Source organism: Taurulus bubalis (genome assembly GCF_910589615.1).
Source record: "Taurulus bubalis genome assembly, chromosome: 18".
NCBI lineage: Eukaryota > Metazoa > Chordata > Actinopteri > Perciformes > Cottidae > Taurulus > Taurulus bubalis.
This window is the reverse complement of record NC_136606.1, coordinates 7,923,942-7,944,560: the sequence shown is the minus strand read 5'-3', so window position 1 is coordinate 7,944,560 and position 20,619 is coordinate 7,923,942. Positions and strand designations below refer to the sequence as shown.

At 40.7% G+C, this 20,619-nt stretch overlaps 1 protein-coding gene across 1 annotated transcript in view; it reads right to left on the bottom strand.

Annotated features, from left to right (window-relative positions):
- Positions 1-19,825, bottom strand: part of ptprn2 (protein tyrosine phosphatase receptor type N2) — a gene marked incomplete at both ends in the record, with an annotated part of 120,837 nt that extends 101,012 nt beyond the window's left edge. Inside the window, one exon of the mRNA XM_079234007.1 lies at positions 19,741-19,825. Within this exon, the coding sequence (XP_079090133.1) occupies positions 19,741-19,825 (85 nt within the window). The remainder of the gene's footprint in view (positions 1-19,740) is intronic.
- Positions 19,826-20,619: the final 794 nt, after the last annotated feature.

Below are 20,619 nucleotides of genomic sequence, written 5' to 3'. Positions count from 1 at the left end.
CATGATTATTAGTGTAATATTAGTCACGTAAACATGAATATTAGTGTAGTATTAGTCAGGTAAACATATTTATTAGTCACGTAAACATGAATATTAGTGTAGTATTAGGCAAGGCAACTTTATTTGTATAGCACATTTCAACAACAAGGCGATTCAAAGTGCTTCACATAAAACCATTAAAAGCATCAAAACATAATGCAGATTTAAAAACAGTTAAGAAAACATTAAAACAGTCAAAAAGCAAAATAAAAAATAAAAGTTGAAAAAGCAAAATAAAAAATAAAAGTTGAATAAAGTTGCAGTGCAGTTTAAGAAATAAAATGCAGTAGTGAGATGCAGTAATTGAATCTGGTTCAATTAAAGGCAGCAGCAAACAGAAAAGTCTTCAATCTTGACTTAAGGAGCTGAGGGTCTCAGCAGACCTGCAGCTTTCAGAGACCTTCTTCCAGATGTGTGGAGCAGAAAAGCTGAACGCTGCTTCTCCATGTTTAGTTCTGACTCTTGGAACAGAAAGTAGACCCGTCCCAGACGACCTGAGGGGCCGGGATGGTTCATAAGGTAGCAGCAGATCGCAAACATACTTAGGCCCTAAACCATTCAGTGCTTTATAAACCAGCAGCAGGATTTTAAAGTCAATTCTTTGTTTGACAGGGAGCCAGTGCAAAGACCTCAGAACTGGAGTGATGTGATCCACTTTCCTGGTCTTAGTGAGGACTCGAGCTGCAGCGTTCTGAATCAGCTGCAGCTTCCTGATTGACTTTTTACAGAGGCCTGTGAACACACCGTTACAGTAGTCAAGTCTACTGAAGATAAATGCATGGACAAGTTTCTCCAGATCCTGTTGAGACATAAGTCCTCTAACCCTTGATATATTCTTCAGGAGATAGTAGGCTGATTTTGTAATTGTCTTGATATGGCTGTTCAGGTTGAGGTCTGAATCCATAACTACACCTAGATTTCTGGCTTGGTTTGAGGTTTTTAACATTAGTGATTGAAGCTGAGCGCTGACTTTCAATCGTTCGTCTTTGGGACCAAAAACAATTACTTCTGTTTTATTTTGATTTAATTGAAGAAAATTCTGGCACATCCAGTTATTGATTTCTTCAATGCATTTAGCCAGCCCTTGTATGGGACTATAGTCCCCTGGTGATATAGTAATGTAGAGTTGTGTGTCATCTGCATAATTATGATAACACACATTGTTGTTTTTCATAATCTGAGCCAGTGGAAGCATGTAGATGTTGAACAGAAGAGGCCCCAGTATTGAACCTTGGGGAACACCACATGTCATCCTAGTCAGCTCTGATGTGTAATTAGCTACCGACACAAAGTATTGTCGGTCCTTCAAGTAGGATTCAAACCAGTTAAGTGCTGCGCCAGAGAGTCCTACCCAGACTTTCAGTCTGTCTAGTAGTATGTCATGATCAACCGTGTCGAATGCAGCACTGAGATCCAGTAATACTAAGACTGAAGTTCTGCCACTGTCTGTGTTTAAGTGGATGTCGTTGAAAACCTTAACAAGAGCAGTTTCAGTACTGTGTTGCTGATGAAAGCCGGACTGGAAGACATCGAAACAGTTATTTTAAGCCAAGAAGTTGTTCAGCTGTTGAAAAACCACCTTTTCCATTATTTTACTTAAGAATGGGAGGTTTGATATTGGTCTATAGTTTTTCAATATTTCGGGGTCTAAACCAGCCTTCTTTAGAAGTGGTTTAATAACTGCAGTTTTTAGGGCTTGTGGGAAGACACCTGAGAGAAGGGATGTGTTTACAATTTGCAAAAGATCAGCGGTCATGCAGTGTGAAATATTTTTGAAAAAGTGTGTTGGTAGAATATCCAAGCAGCAGGAGGATGTGTTCAGATGTTGTATAATGTCTTCTAGGCTTCTTTGGTTAATTGAGTGAAATTGTGTCATGATATTTGAATGGATGCTATTTAATGATGGGGACAACACATATCCTGTGGTTGGTGTGGAGCCATCGACTGCTTGTCTAATTCTCTGAATTTTATCAGCAAAATAGGAGGCAAATTGATTGCATCCTCAGGTGGATTGGAGCGTAGCCGTTACCGACACCGGAGGGTTTGTTAGCCTGTCGACGGTAGCAAATAAGGCGCGTGTATTGTTTTTGTTTTTGGTTATGATGTCAGAGAAGAAGGCCTGTCTTGCATTTCTAAGTTCCAAATTATAATTGTGAAGTCTCTCTTTATAGATACCACAGGGAACCTGGAGATTAGTTTTTCGCCACCTGCGTTCAGCTTTCCGACACTCTCTTTTCTCTATTCTGACCAGCGTGGCATTTCTCCATTTCTTACCCGAGACAACCTTCACCTTAGAGGGTGCAATGGCATCAATAACATTTTCAACTTTAGAAATGAAGCCATCCACAAGCTCATTGACTGAGATGCAAGAGAGGGCTGGTGTGGAGCAGAACTTCTGAATAAATAGTTCACTGGTGTTTTCAGTGATGTAACGCTTTGTCACAACCTTGGTTTGGACATTTGTGTGCAGGGAGATTGCACTCTCAAAGAAAACACAGGAATGATCAGAGAGTGCAACATCAGTCACAGCAACCTTGGAAATGTCCAGACCTTTGGTGATGATTAGGTCTAGAGTGTGCCCCTTGTTGTGGGTGGGACCTGTTACATGCTGAGTCAGGTCATAGTTATCAAGGACACCACATAGCTCTATAGACCCTCTGTCCTGGGGATTATCAACATGGATATTAAAATCACCAACAATGACAACACAATCAAAATCAATACAGATTATAGACAGCAGTTCAGTAAACTCATCAAAGAAGGTTGCACAGTATTTAGGTGGTCTGTTAATGTTGAGGAATAAAACTTGCGTGGAATTGAGAGCCACATATTCAAAGGAAGTAAAATGACCAAAAGACATCTGCTTGCATTGAAGAGACTCATTATATAATAAATAGCAACTCCACCTCCTTTCTTATGCGCTCTTGTTTCACTCATGAAACTGAAGTTGGGAGGTGTTGCTTCAATAAGAACAGCTGCACTGTTATCTTGGTCTAACCAAGTTTCGGTTAAAAACAAACAATCAAGTTTGTGCCTAATAATGAAATCATTGATTAAAAATGTTTTTCCTGACAGAGACCTGACATTTAATAAAGCTAAGTTTAATTTGTTAAAAACTATATTTTCCCTATTTCTTTGGACAGGCTGACGAGGAATGAATGTTAAATTGGATAAGTTTGCAGATTTACTAATGTTTCTTCGCAGCCTCACCTTTCCTTTTCGATAAGTCAGGACAGGAATTAAGAAGGCTAACTTCATACAGGGCCCCGACTGTTCCTGTAGATAATCAGTGGTGTCATTAACCTTGTAGTCCGGACCCAAAAGATATCAATCAATGTCTTTATCAGGTCGTGGAGATAGAGGATGGTTGTGGAGATGTTGTGGAGGCGAGGGAGGGGCACGGCGCTTTAACTTCGGTGTTTGCGTCAAAGCACTTAGAACCAGTGACGGAGGTCTAGCTGGAGGGGTTTCAGCACGGGAAGTGGTTATGCGGAGGGGAGTGAATTTGGTTCCAGCAATGACCATCTCGTTCATGCGGTCAGTGAACTCCATGAGGGGGGAGGATGGGGAGGAGGGAGAGAGTAGAGAGGAGAGGGACCTGGATGAAGTGTGGGGGGTGGAAGTAGGTGCTGGTGAGGGAAGTAAAGACTCGTCCTCTCCGAGAGGGGGATCAATCCTTGATGATGAGGGTGGAGACTCCTCCTCTTGGCTCTCCTTTGGCTTCCTTCCCATGAGGTCTCCACGGCGATGCTGTGTGGTTATCTCTTGTTTAGATTCCTCTTGTCTCCTGTCCTTGGCAGTGGGAACAGACGAGTGACGCAGGAAGAAAAATGAGTTAGAGGTGAAGAGTTTTACCCCTGACTTGTTCAGGCAAACTCCATCTGCCTTAAAAAGATGTATACGCTCCCAGAAAATGTAAAAATTGTCGATAAAATGTACTGTATGGTCAGTACATGCAGTTGACAGCCATCTGTTCAGTTCAAACATCCTGCTGAATCTTTCATCTCCTCTCCTGGCTGGTGGAAGAGGGCCACTGATAAACACCTCAGCATTGACAGAGCTGACTGTGTTTAACAAGTCAATAAAGTCTTGCTTCAGAACTTCAGACTCTTGTTTCACAATATCACAGCTTCCCGCATGCACAATCGTTCTGACATCTTTTACAGCATAGTCTCCAACAATCAGAGTCTCAGGCCCACTCTTTTCCTGCGGCCTTTTATGTTCGGTTCTTACCCTGCTTTGTGAAGATAGCTGCTTATCCAGATCATCAGATTTAGGATCCTGCGGCAGTGGAGCGAATCTGTTTTTAAGTTGTAGGCTTGGTTGTTGTGGAGTTTCTTTACTGGTTTTACTTTTCCCAGCTGTTTTCTGCTGTGTCCAGCTGCGTATCGGGGTTGAGGAGGAATTTTGCCTGCGTGGTAGTGCAGGCCAGCAAGTCGCATCAGAGATCTCAGGGTGCTGGGCTCTGCCTGTTAGTCGTCCTGTTAGTCGTCCTCCCACATCCCGAGGGTGTGAATGCCTCTTCGCCTTTGCACCGAGAGAGTTCCAGGGAGGACTACCATTTGAGGTTTCGTTAACAGCTACACAGTCCTCCTGTTTCTTGGTAGGCCTAGTGGTGCTAGTTAGCTGTGTCTTAGCTTGCATTTGTACAAGATTTTGAGTCCATGGTAAAGTGGTATCATTCTGACACAGTCCATTTACCTCCACGTTCACTTCTATTCGGTAGATTTTTGTTTCCAAAACTGCAATCTTCTGCAGGAGTTTGTAGTAGTTGTCCATGGAGAGAGATGGTATCTTGCTGCTTCTTAGCTTTAGCTTAGCCGCTAAGTAGCCTTTAGCTTAGCTGCTAAGTAGCCTATAGCAATTTATCTTTAAACCAGCGGAATTAGGGCAATAGCCAGCCAAATATATAGAAAAATAGAGTCCCAGTGGTTTTCAAGTGTCCGGGAGCTGCTGCTCAAAGATTCTCACAGAAGAAAAAACAAGAATATCAGAAGGTATTAGCAGAAAAATGCAAACAGTGGCGAGTCACGTAATCACGAATATTAGTGTCGTATTAGTCACGTAAACATGATTATCAGCTAGCTGTTAGCTGTTAGCGGATGTTTGGGGAAAACAGCTAGCCCTGCTCTGCCTAGCCTTGTCAGAAAGTAACGAAGTCCACCCTCCAGTACATCTAAAGCTCACAATTAATAAATACCTTGTTTGTTTTATTAGTGCAAAGAGTAAACATTACAATTAGTGGTTTTGTTACCCGAGGATAAAGGGAGGCTAGCTATTTCCCCTCGTTTCCAGTCTTTATGCTAAGCTAAACTAGCCTGCTGTTGGCTGTAGCTTCAAATTTACCCCAAAGGTACGAGAACGGAATCGATCTTTGCATATAACTCACAGCGAGAGCGCTAATAAATGTGTATAACAAAATGTCCAACTATTCTTTTAAGAAATTGAACTGCTGCCTAATGTTATCATACAAATCACTGTCAACCCAAAATGGAAGTAGAGAGAGATCGTAAACCAGTCCAGCAGGTATACTTCAAATGGCGTTGAGCAAAACATTACAAACGCCTTGGCATAAATGAGACCATAAGCATATGCAGTATACACAATGGACAACTGAATGAGCAGAAAATGTACTATATTGCAGAAGAAAATTAGCCTAGTGTCACATATTCTAAATATTTCACCTCTCTATGAAAGAAGCCTCCAGCTTAGTACTGCATTAACTTTGGCCGGGGGCCTCACTGCTAATGGCAGAGCCATCAATCATCAATTAGTGCGACTTCTCCTATCCTGTCTCTGACACTAATACCCCAACGTTTCCATATATGAATGCAGTATGAATATTAATTAACTTTTAACGCTTGGACCAGGGCTGGGTGTTCCAGACTAATAAATGAGCAGATGGCAGGAGCATTATGGGTAGCTGTTCCCTGTGTTCACATTTCACACGTGGGAGTTTCAGCAAGCAGAGGACCGATTGTTCTGCTCGGCGATCTGCGCAGGTGATCCTCCTTCTGTCACATTCATGGTCAAAATGAGCTCCAGGAAATAATCAAACCTTCAATCAAGAAATGAGCCACCAAGAGTAATTTGTTTTTTTTCAATAAGCTCTCGATAGGCTCAGACTACAGAGTTTATGGCATTGCAGTGTTGGCAACACAAAGACAATCTGTAAACAACTAGGTCAAGCTTCGTCCGTCTTTCGTCTTTTATCTTATATTTGCCTGCTCCAGCTCATCAGTAGGAATGACGTGATTGGATGCACCCTCTCGGCCCGGTGGCCTCGATGGACAGCAGTGAGCAGCTCGTGACCGTGAATAAAGGACAGGCTGAGTAGGAGAAGAGGCCTCAATCAGACTTCTTTAATAATGAGAAGAGACAGGTCAGGACAATCTGTTAATCCCACAGAAAGGAAAGATAATCAGGACAGATGTGGACGAGACAGGAACCTTTCAGGCATCACTCGTTCAAGTTTGTTCAAGTTTCCTTTTTGCAGATCCATCATTATTCTTGTATCATTATTAAAGTCTAGTCTGCGTGATAACTTGATTACACAGAAACGATATGCAGCCATTTTGTTTGGAAGTCGAGGGCACATTTTACGAAATCACATCTTGTGGAGGTAATGGCTTCAATATGTCTGCAAAATGGCTATTTAATGATGTAGAGTGAGACGTCATAAGAGCGCCGGAAGGTCGCTCAGCTCTCCAGAACAAAACTAAAAGGCAGAATGTCCTGAACTGAAGAGAACCAACAAATGGCTTTTGTAACCACTCATACTTTACTGTAATTCTAAATGTCAAGGACGGAGTAAGCGACATTTTGCAGGTTATAGATCACAAACATAACACCAGCATAAAGAAATATAAACCAGAAAAACATAATAGCACACAAGCTGCTCAATATTTTGTATATTGACAATAAATTAAAAGATGTATTATAAAAGTATAATATACAAAGGATTGCTCATAGTGACAGACAATTATCAGCAACTCTTCGTAGCTCTACGGAGCACTTTAGCATCTTTCAGCTCAGTTGTTTGGGTTTTCCAGCACCTTTACTGTTTGGTTCACTCTCACTGCTCTCAGCCGGCCATTTACAGACACAGCAGGCAACTGTTTGCAGCAGAAAAGCTCTAAAAAAACACCGCGTACACTACCTGCACAGCTCCACACAACAGACAGACACAGTTAGAAAGTGGAACATTTAGTTGAACATATTTCCTTCATGAGTTGGTGGAGACCAAAAACAGAGCAAAAATAATCAAATTAGTAGTTTTTTCACAATTTAACATTTAACCAGCCAATTAATAGTTTACCAAGAACTTATATTAAGCTGGAAGATGACTTCAAGACTTCAAGAAAGCGACCACGCATCTTTTTGACCACGCATCTCACCGCAGTGCAATTAACGTCAATCCATTCAACTTTACCTCCTCATCACTGCCTTGCTTAATTCATCAGGTGCTCTAGGAGGCCCTGTCAGCTCTCAATATTAATTACGATTTCCATTAAACGAAGCATCCTGTCAAGCAGAGTGAGTCAGACTGTGTGCGCGTGCGTGTGTGTGTCTGTGTGCAATAGGCAGGACATAGAATTGATAACGCCACATCCCCTTTCTCCTCCACCGTGCCAGAGATGATTAAAATGGCGCCTTTTAATTAAAATGTAATCACAGTAGATGCTGCTGATTGCCTCAGGCGAAGAAAAAAACCCGAAAAGGAGGCTTGACTCGTCATGAGTAAGAAAGAAAGCCGGTTAAAAAGAAAAGAAAAGAAAGGTGTCCAGGTTACATCCTAATGACGCATCCTGACAAAAGAAAAACCACATTGTTTTGTGGGATTTTAAGCATCCATGATCATTTCACGAAGAAAAGAAAACTACATTTACGAAGAAGTCCTACACTGTCTATTGAGTATTGATGTTCTGTTGCCATGTCAACCTCATCACAGTGGCTCATCAATGGGAAACCAGTCAATTCGATGAAGTACAGCCTCAGTGGGATTTGGTGGTTTAACAGAGATTATTTAAGGGTGCTTTTTGTATTAAATCACAAAGACTAAACCTGTTCAATGTGAAATCTTTATTTTTCATCTTGTGTTCCAATGTGTCGTGCTGACATCTTTAAATTGCTTGTGTAGTCCAATCAACTTAACAGATAATATATTTAGTTTACTATCACAGAAGACAACAAAAAGGTAGCTCATGTTTGAAAAGCTGAAACTAGTAAACTGCTTTTACTAATGTGGAATGTTAAAACAACAATGTTAAAACAACATATGAATGAATGTACTTTTAGTAAATATTCTTAAATGACCGATGGTTGCAGCTCTAGATAATTGATCAGGCTCTCAAATGTTAAGAAGTACTCCTTATTGGGCTCTAAGCTATTGTCAATTAAACATCTGAACAAAATAATACATTTTCAGGTGTTACCTTGAGCTCTAGAAAATGGCATTTTTCACTATTTCCTGAGATTCTATTGACTGAACGATCAATAATCATCAAAATAACTGCCAGATTATTAGATAATGAATATCGTCCTTAGCAGCAGCACTAGATGGGAGCTAAATCCAGGTGAAAATGTGCAGAAGCTTCGCCTCCCAAAATAGTGTGACCTAATTTACAACTACAGTCTGCAAGGAGAATCCAGGAGGTTAATGATGCAGTCAGTTCACAGTTGTATACATTACTGGTAGTTAGTGGCCTGTATTCCCATCTTTGTGGTCAGTCAATCAGTGGTATTTCTCAATCTATTTCAATCGGTTTTGCATAAAAAGACTTCCAGAAATGCATACAGAATATGAATCAACAAACTGTGGACTGAACCTCTCAAAAGCTTCTATTCACAGCTGTACTGCAGCATAGAAACATTTTGCAATGATGCCTGCCTTACTACCACAAGCTGCAGCAAGTGCATCTACACACACACACACACACACACACACACACACACACACACACACACACACACACACACACACACACACACACACACACACACACACACACACACACACACACACACACACAATTCACCTTCAGCTAAAATTTCAGCTACACGGCTTGTCAGGGACATAACAACATGGGTGTCTACCCTCGGGGCCGTGAAATCAGAGAAGAGCGTGTTTAAAGGGAAAGGCTCATCTAAGGTCATTTAAGGAAAAGCAATTACATTAGAATGACGGAGAGTTTCTCATTAGAAAATGATATAACCACATTAACATCTCAGGTCAGCTCCACCTGTACATTATCGACCTTGCCTGGAACATTGAGTACGTCCTAATGAGGCTCAACCCAAGGCTGAACGAGAAGTTGGAGACTTTATCGTTCACTTTCCCCTCACAGGTGGTTGGCCGGTGTCCGTATACCATCTGTGATGTCTGAGGGGCCCAGGAGGATGCTGGGAATCTGGCAGCGAGGACAGCCACTCCCACAGCCTGCTGCAGTTTAGGACATATTTCACTCACCCTCTGGGGCCACCAACATATCTTTTATTATAATTATAAGCTGCGACCAAGGACACCTGACTCATTTTTACACACACACACACTCACGCACCTGTACTGTCAGCCAAAAAAGCCATTTCAGAACAGTGCAGTGGGTGAAACCGGCAATAAAAGTGCAAGTGAATTGAAAAGGGAGCGCGGCTGGAGCATGGACAGCAGAGAAGAGCATCACCTGCAAGCAAATTAGCATCAGCTTGACATCATGTCTGCAGATTTTAACAGCTTGTGTCATTCTCTCCTGCTAAAATTAAAGATGGCTTCAAGCTTTTCTCTGCTCCGAAAGGTCTGTTCTTGTCAAGAGCAGCACTTCACATTTCAGCAATGTAGCCATGGTGGCTCAATATTTTCACTCCTCATGCACTTTTCATCTTAACATGACAAGACCTTGTTATAACAGTAGTTTAAATAATGCGGTGACATTCTGTGCACTGACATTTTTTGAGAAAACCTTTCTGGGTTACCTGGAGCTGCGCTACTGTTGAGACTTTGATTTCCATATTATTATACAGATAAATGTCCATTTTGTGCAGAGAGACACTTTTAGAAAATGCACGTACATCTGTTCTTGCTGAGAGCGAGATGAGAAAATCAAAAATACTCTCTCAGGTCTTTACGCTAAATATAAAGTAACACACATTAGCCAGTTAGCTTAGCTTAGCACAAAGCTAGGAAGCAGGGGGAAACGGTTAGCCTGAAGCTACAGCTTTAAATAAGCTGTAGCTTCATATTTTAGACATGTTCCGACCCAACAAATGCAAGTGTGACATTTTCAACATTTTGAGGGGAAATGTTATGCATCAGAGAACATACATCTGAAGTTATTTTAAGACCATCAATAATTAGTAGGAGCTTTGAGCTCACTTTGATAGAAGAGGCAACCTGACATGAAACCATCTGACGTCCAGAGGAGTGAAACGAAAGACATTTCTCAACAATTTTCCAGAGAATTTGTCTCACAATTCCCAGGCAGGCAGGTCCCTCTCAGTCACTCAGCTGTCAGCTCCAGGCGACAGCCCAGGCAGCGGCCATGAATTAAAGATGGCAGCGTCACTGCGGCAACGGAGGACCCAGAAATAGGCCCGTCGTGACCTTTTCTCTGACCCGCGTTGAATGATTCAGACATTTGATTTTCTCCCCTCTTCTGAGGTGTGATTGGGCGTTTAAATGCGGAGTCAAGCGGCCGAGCGTCCCCAAAGTGAACCAACACAACCCGGCCCGGAGGGAAATCTCCCCTCCTCCAGATGGACTACAAGGTTTAACTGTTGAACCTCATTCCAAGTACAGGTCGCACAACAGTGTTTGGGTACTACTGAAAACTAAATATTCAAACGCAGGTGTACTCAGGTAATTCTTGTTCGTGTTTGGTCATTTATTAACTCTCAGTGAAACTGATCGGCTGCATCACCTGTGGAGCGAAGCACCTTTGCTTGTGACGAATCAGATCGAGGGACATTTGGGAACTACTTTAGCATGAAAGTGTACCCGCACTTCAACCACTGCTGATCACTGAGGGGAACGCAAACCCATCCATTCTGTATCTTACATTTAAACCAAAGCTTGTTCTTGCCTATAATAATGGATGATTCTTAACAATACTGTCGTCCACAAATGTACGTATGAAGCCCTTTCCTATAGCTGATTAAATATATGTCCTAACACGAGCTGGCACCATTTTAAATATTAACAAGACTTAACAAGCTAGTTAAGAAGGCCGGCTCCATCATCGGCTGCAAGCAGGAGTTTTTGGAGCAGGTGGTGGAGAGGAGGACGTTGAAGAAACTTTTGTCCATATTGGACAACCTGGACCACCCTCTACCACCTGCTGCAGGGCCAGAGGAGCACTTTCTCTAAGAGACTCCTCACGCTCCGCTGCAAGAAGGACGTTACAGGAGAACATTCCTGCCGACAGCTATACGGCTTTACAACAAGTCACCGCTTGCTAGTTCCTCCGTGGATTAGTTCATCACTGTACCATATATATTTTGCACTTTGCACTTTGCACTATCTGGTTATCTAGTTCACTTATTTACTTAATTAATGAATACACTCTTCAGCTGTAAATATAAATATATTTCATTCCAGTTAGTTGTATTCTATTCTATTTTATTGTGTATATTTAAATATATATAGATATATAGATATAGATATATATTAGTTTATTTTAATTTGTTTAATTTGTATATCTCTCATCCCTGTTGCTTCTTTATATATTTTATCGTTTATCTTGTGTGTGTGTATTTCAAGTGGTAAGGCGCTACTGATGACGACAAAAAAAATTCCCCTTGGGGATTAATAAAGTATAGATTCATTCATTCAAATAAATCTTGAACCATTCCTGTCTCACCTGAAACTGTTCTCCTGACATATTATTATCACCCTGCAGTGCGAAGTTGATTATCTGCATTGGACTGCCTATATTAGACACAACCGACAATATATTCAGGCAAACTGAGAAGTAGTTACAGTACTTACTGTAAATTAAACAGAAGGGTTTAATGACAATGTTCTAGTTATTTTAGGTTGAAAAAGATTAATCATACAGATGTCATGTAGATGCTAGGCTATAGACAAAAAGGAATCGCCGGCAAAGGACTCCATGCCATATTATATTGATTATGTTTTAATCCAAATTGGATCTTCATTCGGTCTAAAAAAAACAGCATTAACATATTTTAGTGGGACGGTGGAACAAGCTGGAAACAAACTATAGACATGATAACTTATTAAGTATTACATCTTGTCCTATTGTTGTTATTCTGATGTTGTATTATATCTGAGAGCAAGACGACTGAACCCAAACAGTAAAGTTGCAGGCCATTAAACCAAAACAATGAGCTGAAAGACACTAAAGCTCCATAAATTCAGCAGAGCAGGTAATAATCCTTACCATGAGAGACCCATTTCACATTATATCATTTAATCCATATGTACAAATATTGATGAGTGCAGCTGCAAGGTTCGTTAAAACGTAAGTAATGCTACAAGAAAGAGGAAGAAGTGGGAGGGCACAGATTCACACTGGTTGTTTCTGAATAACATCACAAACAGCTTGTTTCATAAGAGCTGGGTGTGGAGTGTTTTTGGTGGATCTGAGACAAATTTGCAGGAGAATGTCACTAATGTATTTCGCGGACTACAATGGTCAAATCAATTAGTCGCCGAAATAGGAAAATACCTCCCCTATTAGATTTTCAGCATCTTCCTCCCAGCAGTCATTCTGCTGCACTAAGAAATGGTCTGGAGTATTAATCAGCATCACCCTCCGCCGAAGCAGACACATTACTGCTTTAATCACAGCTGAGAAAGTATAGATTAATTCTGGTGCTCAACTCGCAGCATTCAGAATCCTCATTACTGTGGTATTGTCCTCGTTATATATATCTTGTCTCTGCAACACGGAGCTGACCTTCACACTGACCTCTTTACATGCACCGTATGATTTGAACCGAAGGAAACGGTTGTGAAAAGGGCCGTTGACCCTTCCTTGCGACGCCCAAGGATGTTTTCACTTTGTGTCACGAGGCGGTGAAGCTCAGGTATGGCGAGGGGAGAAAGTACCATGCACTGCTTCTGTGTGTGCAAGTGGGAAAATAGTTTAACCAACATATTGTGCATCGTATTTGTACAGCTGACCCCCTCTAAGGAGTAAAAAGCCTCTTCTGAAATGTCATTTAATTTAGATTAGAGGGTAAAAGGAGAGCAGTCCTCATAACCTTCCCTTGCCTCTCTGGTGGCACTCTTCCTCTTCCTCCTTAACCCAAAAATATCTTCTCGGTTCACCTTGAACCGAAGCAGAAAAGAGAATAACGAGATGGATTGCCTCGACACGTCTATTTGACACAGTTCTGACTTCCTTCCTCTCAAAAGCCGCTGACATTTGTCGGGGAAAGACACAGAAGCACAGCCAGCCGCTTTGCTCCCACTCCCTCGTCTCAATAACCACTCAAAGCCAACACACTCCTCCGAGCATCTGTTGAGTCACAGAGAAACATCGCACTTCGTCTGTTATCGCCTCAGCCGTGGCAGCATCCCAAGCCAGGAATATACAGCCTGCTTTGTGTCGGAAATGCGGTGCCTACACTTTAAAGGGTGCAACTTTGAAATTAACTCAAGAATCTTATATTCCCCATGCATTTTGGAATACAGCAACACTTCATGAATAGCTTATCAGTCTACAAGGCGGTAGCAGCTGTATATTGGTTCAGTGCAGCTGAAAAGAGGTTGCTTAACACTGTGCGCTGTTTATTAGTTAGAATCAATAGGCATACATCACATTCAACAACAGATGATAGCAAGCAATCTTGACGATAGACCAATTACACTCACATCGAATGCTGCAGCTGTTGAGATTATTTATTCAGAAAAACAGCAAATGCTCGTTTAACCATGCTGCGCAGCCATGTGCACAAAGAAGGGCTGTATTGCATCATCAAATCTTGCCTTTTAGTGAAGTATAGAAAGGCACCACATCCAAAGTGTCAAAACAGTCAGAACTGAAGGCCGACACCAGCTGACCCTTAACCAGCGCAGTCGAGATGACGCACGTCCGAAGAGATAAGAGAAATGCACTGCGACCTTTGCTGAGACCCCACGGCGGGGTTTTATTCGTTTTGGCAGTCCTATTAATTTTTATCCTTGGATCGTTTTTTTACTTTAACTATGACTAGCGTTCAGGAGAGCATTCAAGCAGTTTTAGAAATGAGAGTTTTCATTGTTCAGAAATGTCTGCTTTTGAAAGCTTGTTGATTTGTGGTCTGATTGTGAGTTTACACAGTTGACTGCAGGTTTCGGCCTCGCTAGAGCTCATCGATGGATATGTTGGGCTGTTTCAGTCCAGCATGTAATACTTTAACAGCTATTGATTGGATTTCCATGACATCTTGTACAGACAATCGTGGTCCCGAGAGGATGAATCCTACAGACTTTGGTGATTGCCTGACTTTTCTTCTAGCGTCCCAATGAGGGTGACATTTGCAGGTTTTTTTTAATCAAATGTCAAAACAATATTTTATTAATTGCCGTGAACATCGGTGCATACATTCATGTCCCCCCCAGGATGAATGAGATTACTTTGATGATCCCTTCACATTTCCTCTCGCGCCATCATCAAGTTAAAATGTTTAAATTTATTTTTGATTTATGACAAAATAATTACAAAACTATACCGCCATTGCCACCAACCTCAGCTGTGCTTTGTGTTTAGTGCTAATTGGCAAATGTTTGGTCAGTTCAAGATCAGCATTTTAACAACGTCACTGAGAGTTTACTGGCATGCTAAAGTTAGCATTAATCTCAAAGCACTGTTTACTTTACTGTTTACAGCTGCTAGCATGGCTGAAAATAGTCGTTCCCATTCCTAGAGATCAAATAAATGAATGAATGAATGAATATATACTTTATTAATCCCCAAGGGGAAATTTAGTGTCGCATAGCAGCCATTTACACAGAAAATAAGATAAGATATAAAAACAACAGGGATGAAAGATATATGCAATAATAATACTAATAGAATAAAGATAAAAATAACAACAACAATAAAATAGCTGTATGAAAGAGAGAATAACAGAGTATTAATTTAGGAATTAAATTAAATTAACTTAAACAGTAGAAGTGCAAGAGTGCAAGTATGTATGTGCATATTAAGGTGTAAATAAAATTAAAATAAAAATAACAACAACAAACAATAGAAGAGTGCAAAAATGCAATAAATGTATATAATATGATATGTTAAGTGTGAAGTGTAGGTAACTATGAACATGTACAGTGTTTACAGTAAATACAGTAAATAACTAAATGTGAGACGTACTAATGGTTTATACATGGCTTTTGAGTGCACTTGAAGTTTCTGCTCATATTTCCCTTCTTTCAAATAAATCTTCACACTTAAAAAAGAAAAGCTCATCGTCAATGGTGTCTTATGTAAACTAAGTTTGCTCCCAGGATGAACCACATATAAATTACTGCTCCCCTGGGACAGACAGGGAGTGTCCTAGCAACTCAGGAAATAATAAGACAACACATATAGGATGCAAACGAAGTACCACCAGTGAAGCAAGATGACTGAACTCCCTTGGATATACACCATGTTCATAATCCACACAGTTGTAAAATGTCTATCATCATGTCAGCGCACATTTCAACTCTCTCAGATGATTTATAACCACTATAAGATAGTTGATGTCACCACTCAGTCCTGGTATCTACGGGAAAACCGAGGCCCACGGCAAGATAGATAGAGCTCAGCAGACTATGAATCAAATCTAACTTGTCTGGGTATATTAGAAGATGGCTGCTGATAGCCAGCCGTAGCGAAAAGCCCCTGCAGCACAGTTAAAGGACAAGGTCTCCATGTACATATGGGAGATAAGCGACCCTGTCACATATCCATCAATACACATAGCACTCCTTAATTTAAGTCATTTCTAGAGCGGGTTTAGGTGAGCAGAGACAGAAACCAATGTTACACAAGGCTTTTGGTAATCAACACAATCAATATGGTGTGATTAAGTGTTTTTTCATGCAGTCTCACTTTTGAGAAATGTTAAACGAGTCTGATCTCCGTGTTCCTGCTAGACCTGAGAATGTACTATTAGAATGGGGCTAACACCCTGATGGGAGTTGGATTGATATTTTCAAATCCCAAAAAGCTCATCTGAATTTAAAAATATATAAAATATTGATTGATATTTCTCTATTTTAGCCGATTCCGTGTCTATTGAATAAACTTGCTGGAAGTATTTCTCTTGCTAACAAAACATGACCTTGCAGCTGGGGAACGGCTGCCTGTCCAGTTAAGGGACTACCGGCTGTTCAGCGGTTGTTATTGGGATTCAGGACACTGCCAAACCTCTGAAAACAGAAAAGAGATGCTGAACAGAATGTTAACAACGGGCCTCGTAGAAACACTGATTGCAAAGCGCTAGAGTGTTAATGCGCAACAAAATCAATTTCTGCAAATTTTCCATTGGCAGAGTGCTCTCCGGTAGTCAATGAATTAATTATACAAATTGTATTCTTCCTATCTTAGTGTAAACAGGATATTAACCTTCCTGCACTAAAATAAAACTTAGTAGAAAAGATTCCAATCCTCGATTTAATTCCATCCTTTTTAAAGAAAAACTTTACACAGCCTTACAGGATGTATTTATGACATAATTAACATGTGAATGTTAAATGGACCTGAATTTGTAGAGCGCTTTTCTAGTCTTCCGACCACTCAAACCGCTTTGACACTACTTGTAATCATTTACCCATTCACACCCATTCATACACTGATGGGAGGTGCTAAGGTGCCACCTGCCTATCAAAAGTAACTAACATTCATACACCGTAGGCACAGCTAAGGGAGCAATTTGGGGGTTAAGTGCCTTGCCCGAGGACACATCGACATGGGCTAGCAGAGCCAGGGATCGAACCCGAAGCCACAGTCGCCCCCACATGTAACAGTGTTGTTAAATTCATCAAACACTTCCCACTGGTAGCAATAACCACCCTTTGGCTAATGCAAGCATGCTTTTGAATTATGCCTTGCTTCAAGGCACTGCACTCAAGGCAGGTTGTTGAGCCCCCTCAGCATGAAAGCACAGAAAAGAACATGTTAACCCGTCCATGACCTCTACCGTTGGTTGGAAGAGCAGCGCGTCATCCTAGAAGAGACAGCATGGACGTTATGATCAGATCAAGGTGACCAAACAGCATGTATAGAATTTTACTGCTGTTTATGTAATCCTGTAAGGGTCAGGGTGAATCTGAACCATGTGAGGCAGATTTGATCTACACTCTAGGCTACCAACCAAATGCAGAGAACTACATAAGCAGTGAAGTTGAGAAAAATGGGTTCAAAGTTTTAATCAGGCTGGCGGCAACAAATAGAAAGGTTGTAATGCCTTTACGACCGTCTGGGCTGATTCAGGACCTACCTAAGTGCCATATAACCTACACAAGACTTTCAAGTTGTTATTTTGTCTTTCTTGTGAATTCAAAAAAAAAAGAAATTGGGTAGAATGATGTATCTGAATACTGTCAATATTTACTGAAATAAATAATACATGACTACAATTTAATACATTGAAATGTGATTTAAAGGTAGATTAAAAGGCATCAAAACAGGAGTTTATGTTTTGCTAGGTGTCCGCCTGTCAACTAAACTGAATTTGTTAAGAAAAGTGTGTCAACAATATTGTTTATCAAAATATGTATGAATTCAAAAATGTGACAGATTTAACAAGACTATTTAACATTCAGGTAGTTTAACCATACACAGTCATTTAATTCCACTGGAGTCAAAAGATGAGATGGCAGTTAACTGCAACCTTGCTAAGCTAGTTACCGTTAGCAAGAGTTTAGCTGGGTTTTTATCTCTGTCATGATGGGATTTAACTACCATCTCATGTAACTATGTGGAATAAGAGACTGGATGTCTAAGATGTTGACTGATCAACGTAGCTAGTTTTAAATAACAGAAAAATCTGTTGGCTGCGGATATCTCCCCTGCTAGCTTACACTCCATACAGCTAAAGAGACGACAATACTTTTCAGGCGCTATGAATTTGAAAAGTTTCCATGTTTTTTTGTTTGTTTTTTGTCTTATGCACATGGAATATTTATACCACCGATGAAATTCTTTTGCAGCTCAATAATTTCACAATCAGAGCGTGCAGCTGCAGAATTATTTCTCTCCGTCTGACTTTCATGTGCTCTCAGACAGGCAGGACATTAACACCCACACACAGCACGCTCTCGCTGTCTCTCTACCACACAAACACACCCATGCATACACACATCTAAATATATATATATATATATATATATATATATATATATATATATATATATATATATATATATATATATATATATATATATATATGTATATATATATATATATATATATGCACTGTAATTAGATATATAGATATACGTCCCAGCAGCACACCTTGATCCTAAGCTTTCCAATGACACAGCGTAATGCGCAGTGGGACTCATTAAAAACAATAACCACCTCTAACTCCCAGCCACACGCTGACAATGGAGACCTCTTACGCACACAGAGAAAAACATGGTGAGAATTCAATGAGAGAAATGCAGTCTGGGAATAAACACTGACTCATTCCCAAGTATTGTAAGCATAAACTACCCAATTTATAAGAGACAGAGAGAGAGAGAGAGAGAGAGAGAGAGAGAGAGAGAGAGAGACAGAGAGAGAGAACATGTGTCAAATAACAAGTTACCGGTATGTCCTTTCCATTTTATGTCAGCTGACTTTATAGCCAACAAGATTCAACGTCTGAATATAACAAAAATTAACGACCTAACAGTGGATAGACACCTTCTGCTTCTAAATATAAAGAATATGATGCAGCTCAGGGCCTGTATGAATCATCACAGAGCATGAGTGCCAACCTGAGACCTATATTTGCCTCTTGCTCATTATAAAGTTTACACTGGCATGTCTTCTGACTGCAGATCCTGGACCAGTAAGTGTGACACACACACTCACCTGAAACAGTAAAATGAGAGCCTTTAATCACTTTCTGTCTAACCAAAGGACACAATTATCACAATGGCTTCTCTAATATAGCATACTTTGGACATCTGCCATACTTTTACAAATGACAGCGTAGTGTCTTAGGCAAGAACAACTCAAGGGTAATGACAATATACAACTGGGCCTGAAAATGAAACAGGGCTGTATGAAAGATGCCCCTTTCTTGAGGAGGCATGGGATATCATTAAATATTTAACTGGATTTAAAATTGCATGTTCCTTAAGGGCATGTGTAGAGTCATTTTAATGGGTATGAAAGCCATTCAACCCATAATAAATTGAGTGCATTATTATGGTTATAGTGTATAAATCTGGAGGTAAAACTCATTATTGGGTGCAAAAGTTGTTTTTCTGTCCTTACAGTGACATCGGGCCTGATAGATTATGTAACTTTTCCAGTTGGATCCTCAGATCTCATCCAAACAGCCACAACAAAGCACAAACACAAGTTTAGGAAGCAGCAAGAAGAGGGCGATGTGCACCCGCTTAGAAATATTACAATATTAAACTATCATTTAAAACAACTTTTGCAATGTTTGTCTAATTAAACGACCCCCCCAGCTAAACCGAGACATCCAGGCGGATTTAGCGCAACACACATGGCCCAGAATAGGGTTATTGGAGCGAAATTAAACACAATTGCTTACCAAATTTTCTGTCAGCAAGGGCAGGTGAGGAGCAGAGGCTGACAGCCAGTGCAGCGAGGAGGACGGGACACCACGGTGGAGCCATGCCGCTGCTGCTAAACACAGTACGGCTACTCCATCGCACACCTCCGTGAAAACAGCATTATTACCGCCGACTCAGGTGCGAGCTGCTCGGACGACACTCGGTCTAAAGAGGCATGTTTGAGGAGAAAACGCAGATGGGGGGAAGAAATAAAAGCAATGTAGCAATATGTCGCTAAATGGCAACACAACACAGGCGTTGTTTCAGCACCACAAACAGCAACCAGCTTCAACGGAGGAGCCCCTCCTAAGTTTCTGACGTCAAACACACATGGAGAGGAGGGATGATGCGCGCAGCCTGCAATAGCGCCCTGGACGCATGGATGAAGGAGGGATGGATGGATAGATGGATGGAGGGATGGATGGATGGCAGAGGAGACAGGAGGTTGGACTGAATGATCGCTGCCCGGAAACCGTGAGAGCAACACAAAAAAACACACATAAGGAAGTTCACATCTTATTAGCTTGACTGAGAAAAAATAAATGTACCGTTACAAATGTTATAGCAAAAAAGGCCATTTAAGGGAATACTGTAGAAAAACATAAAACTGCATTTTATTATAGTCTCTTTTTTGTGTGGTGATTTATTATTACTTTGGTGATTTTTAGAGCACAAGGGAAACCAAACCAATACCTTGACATACACAAATATACCAAAAACATAAAGGTCCATATGGCACAATAATCTGCTACAGGAAGTTTGAATGGATTGGCCCATTTTATTAACTTGACAATAATAAAAAGATTTATTTTTTGTATACATCTCTCCCTGTTGTTTTTAATATGTTGATTTTAGTC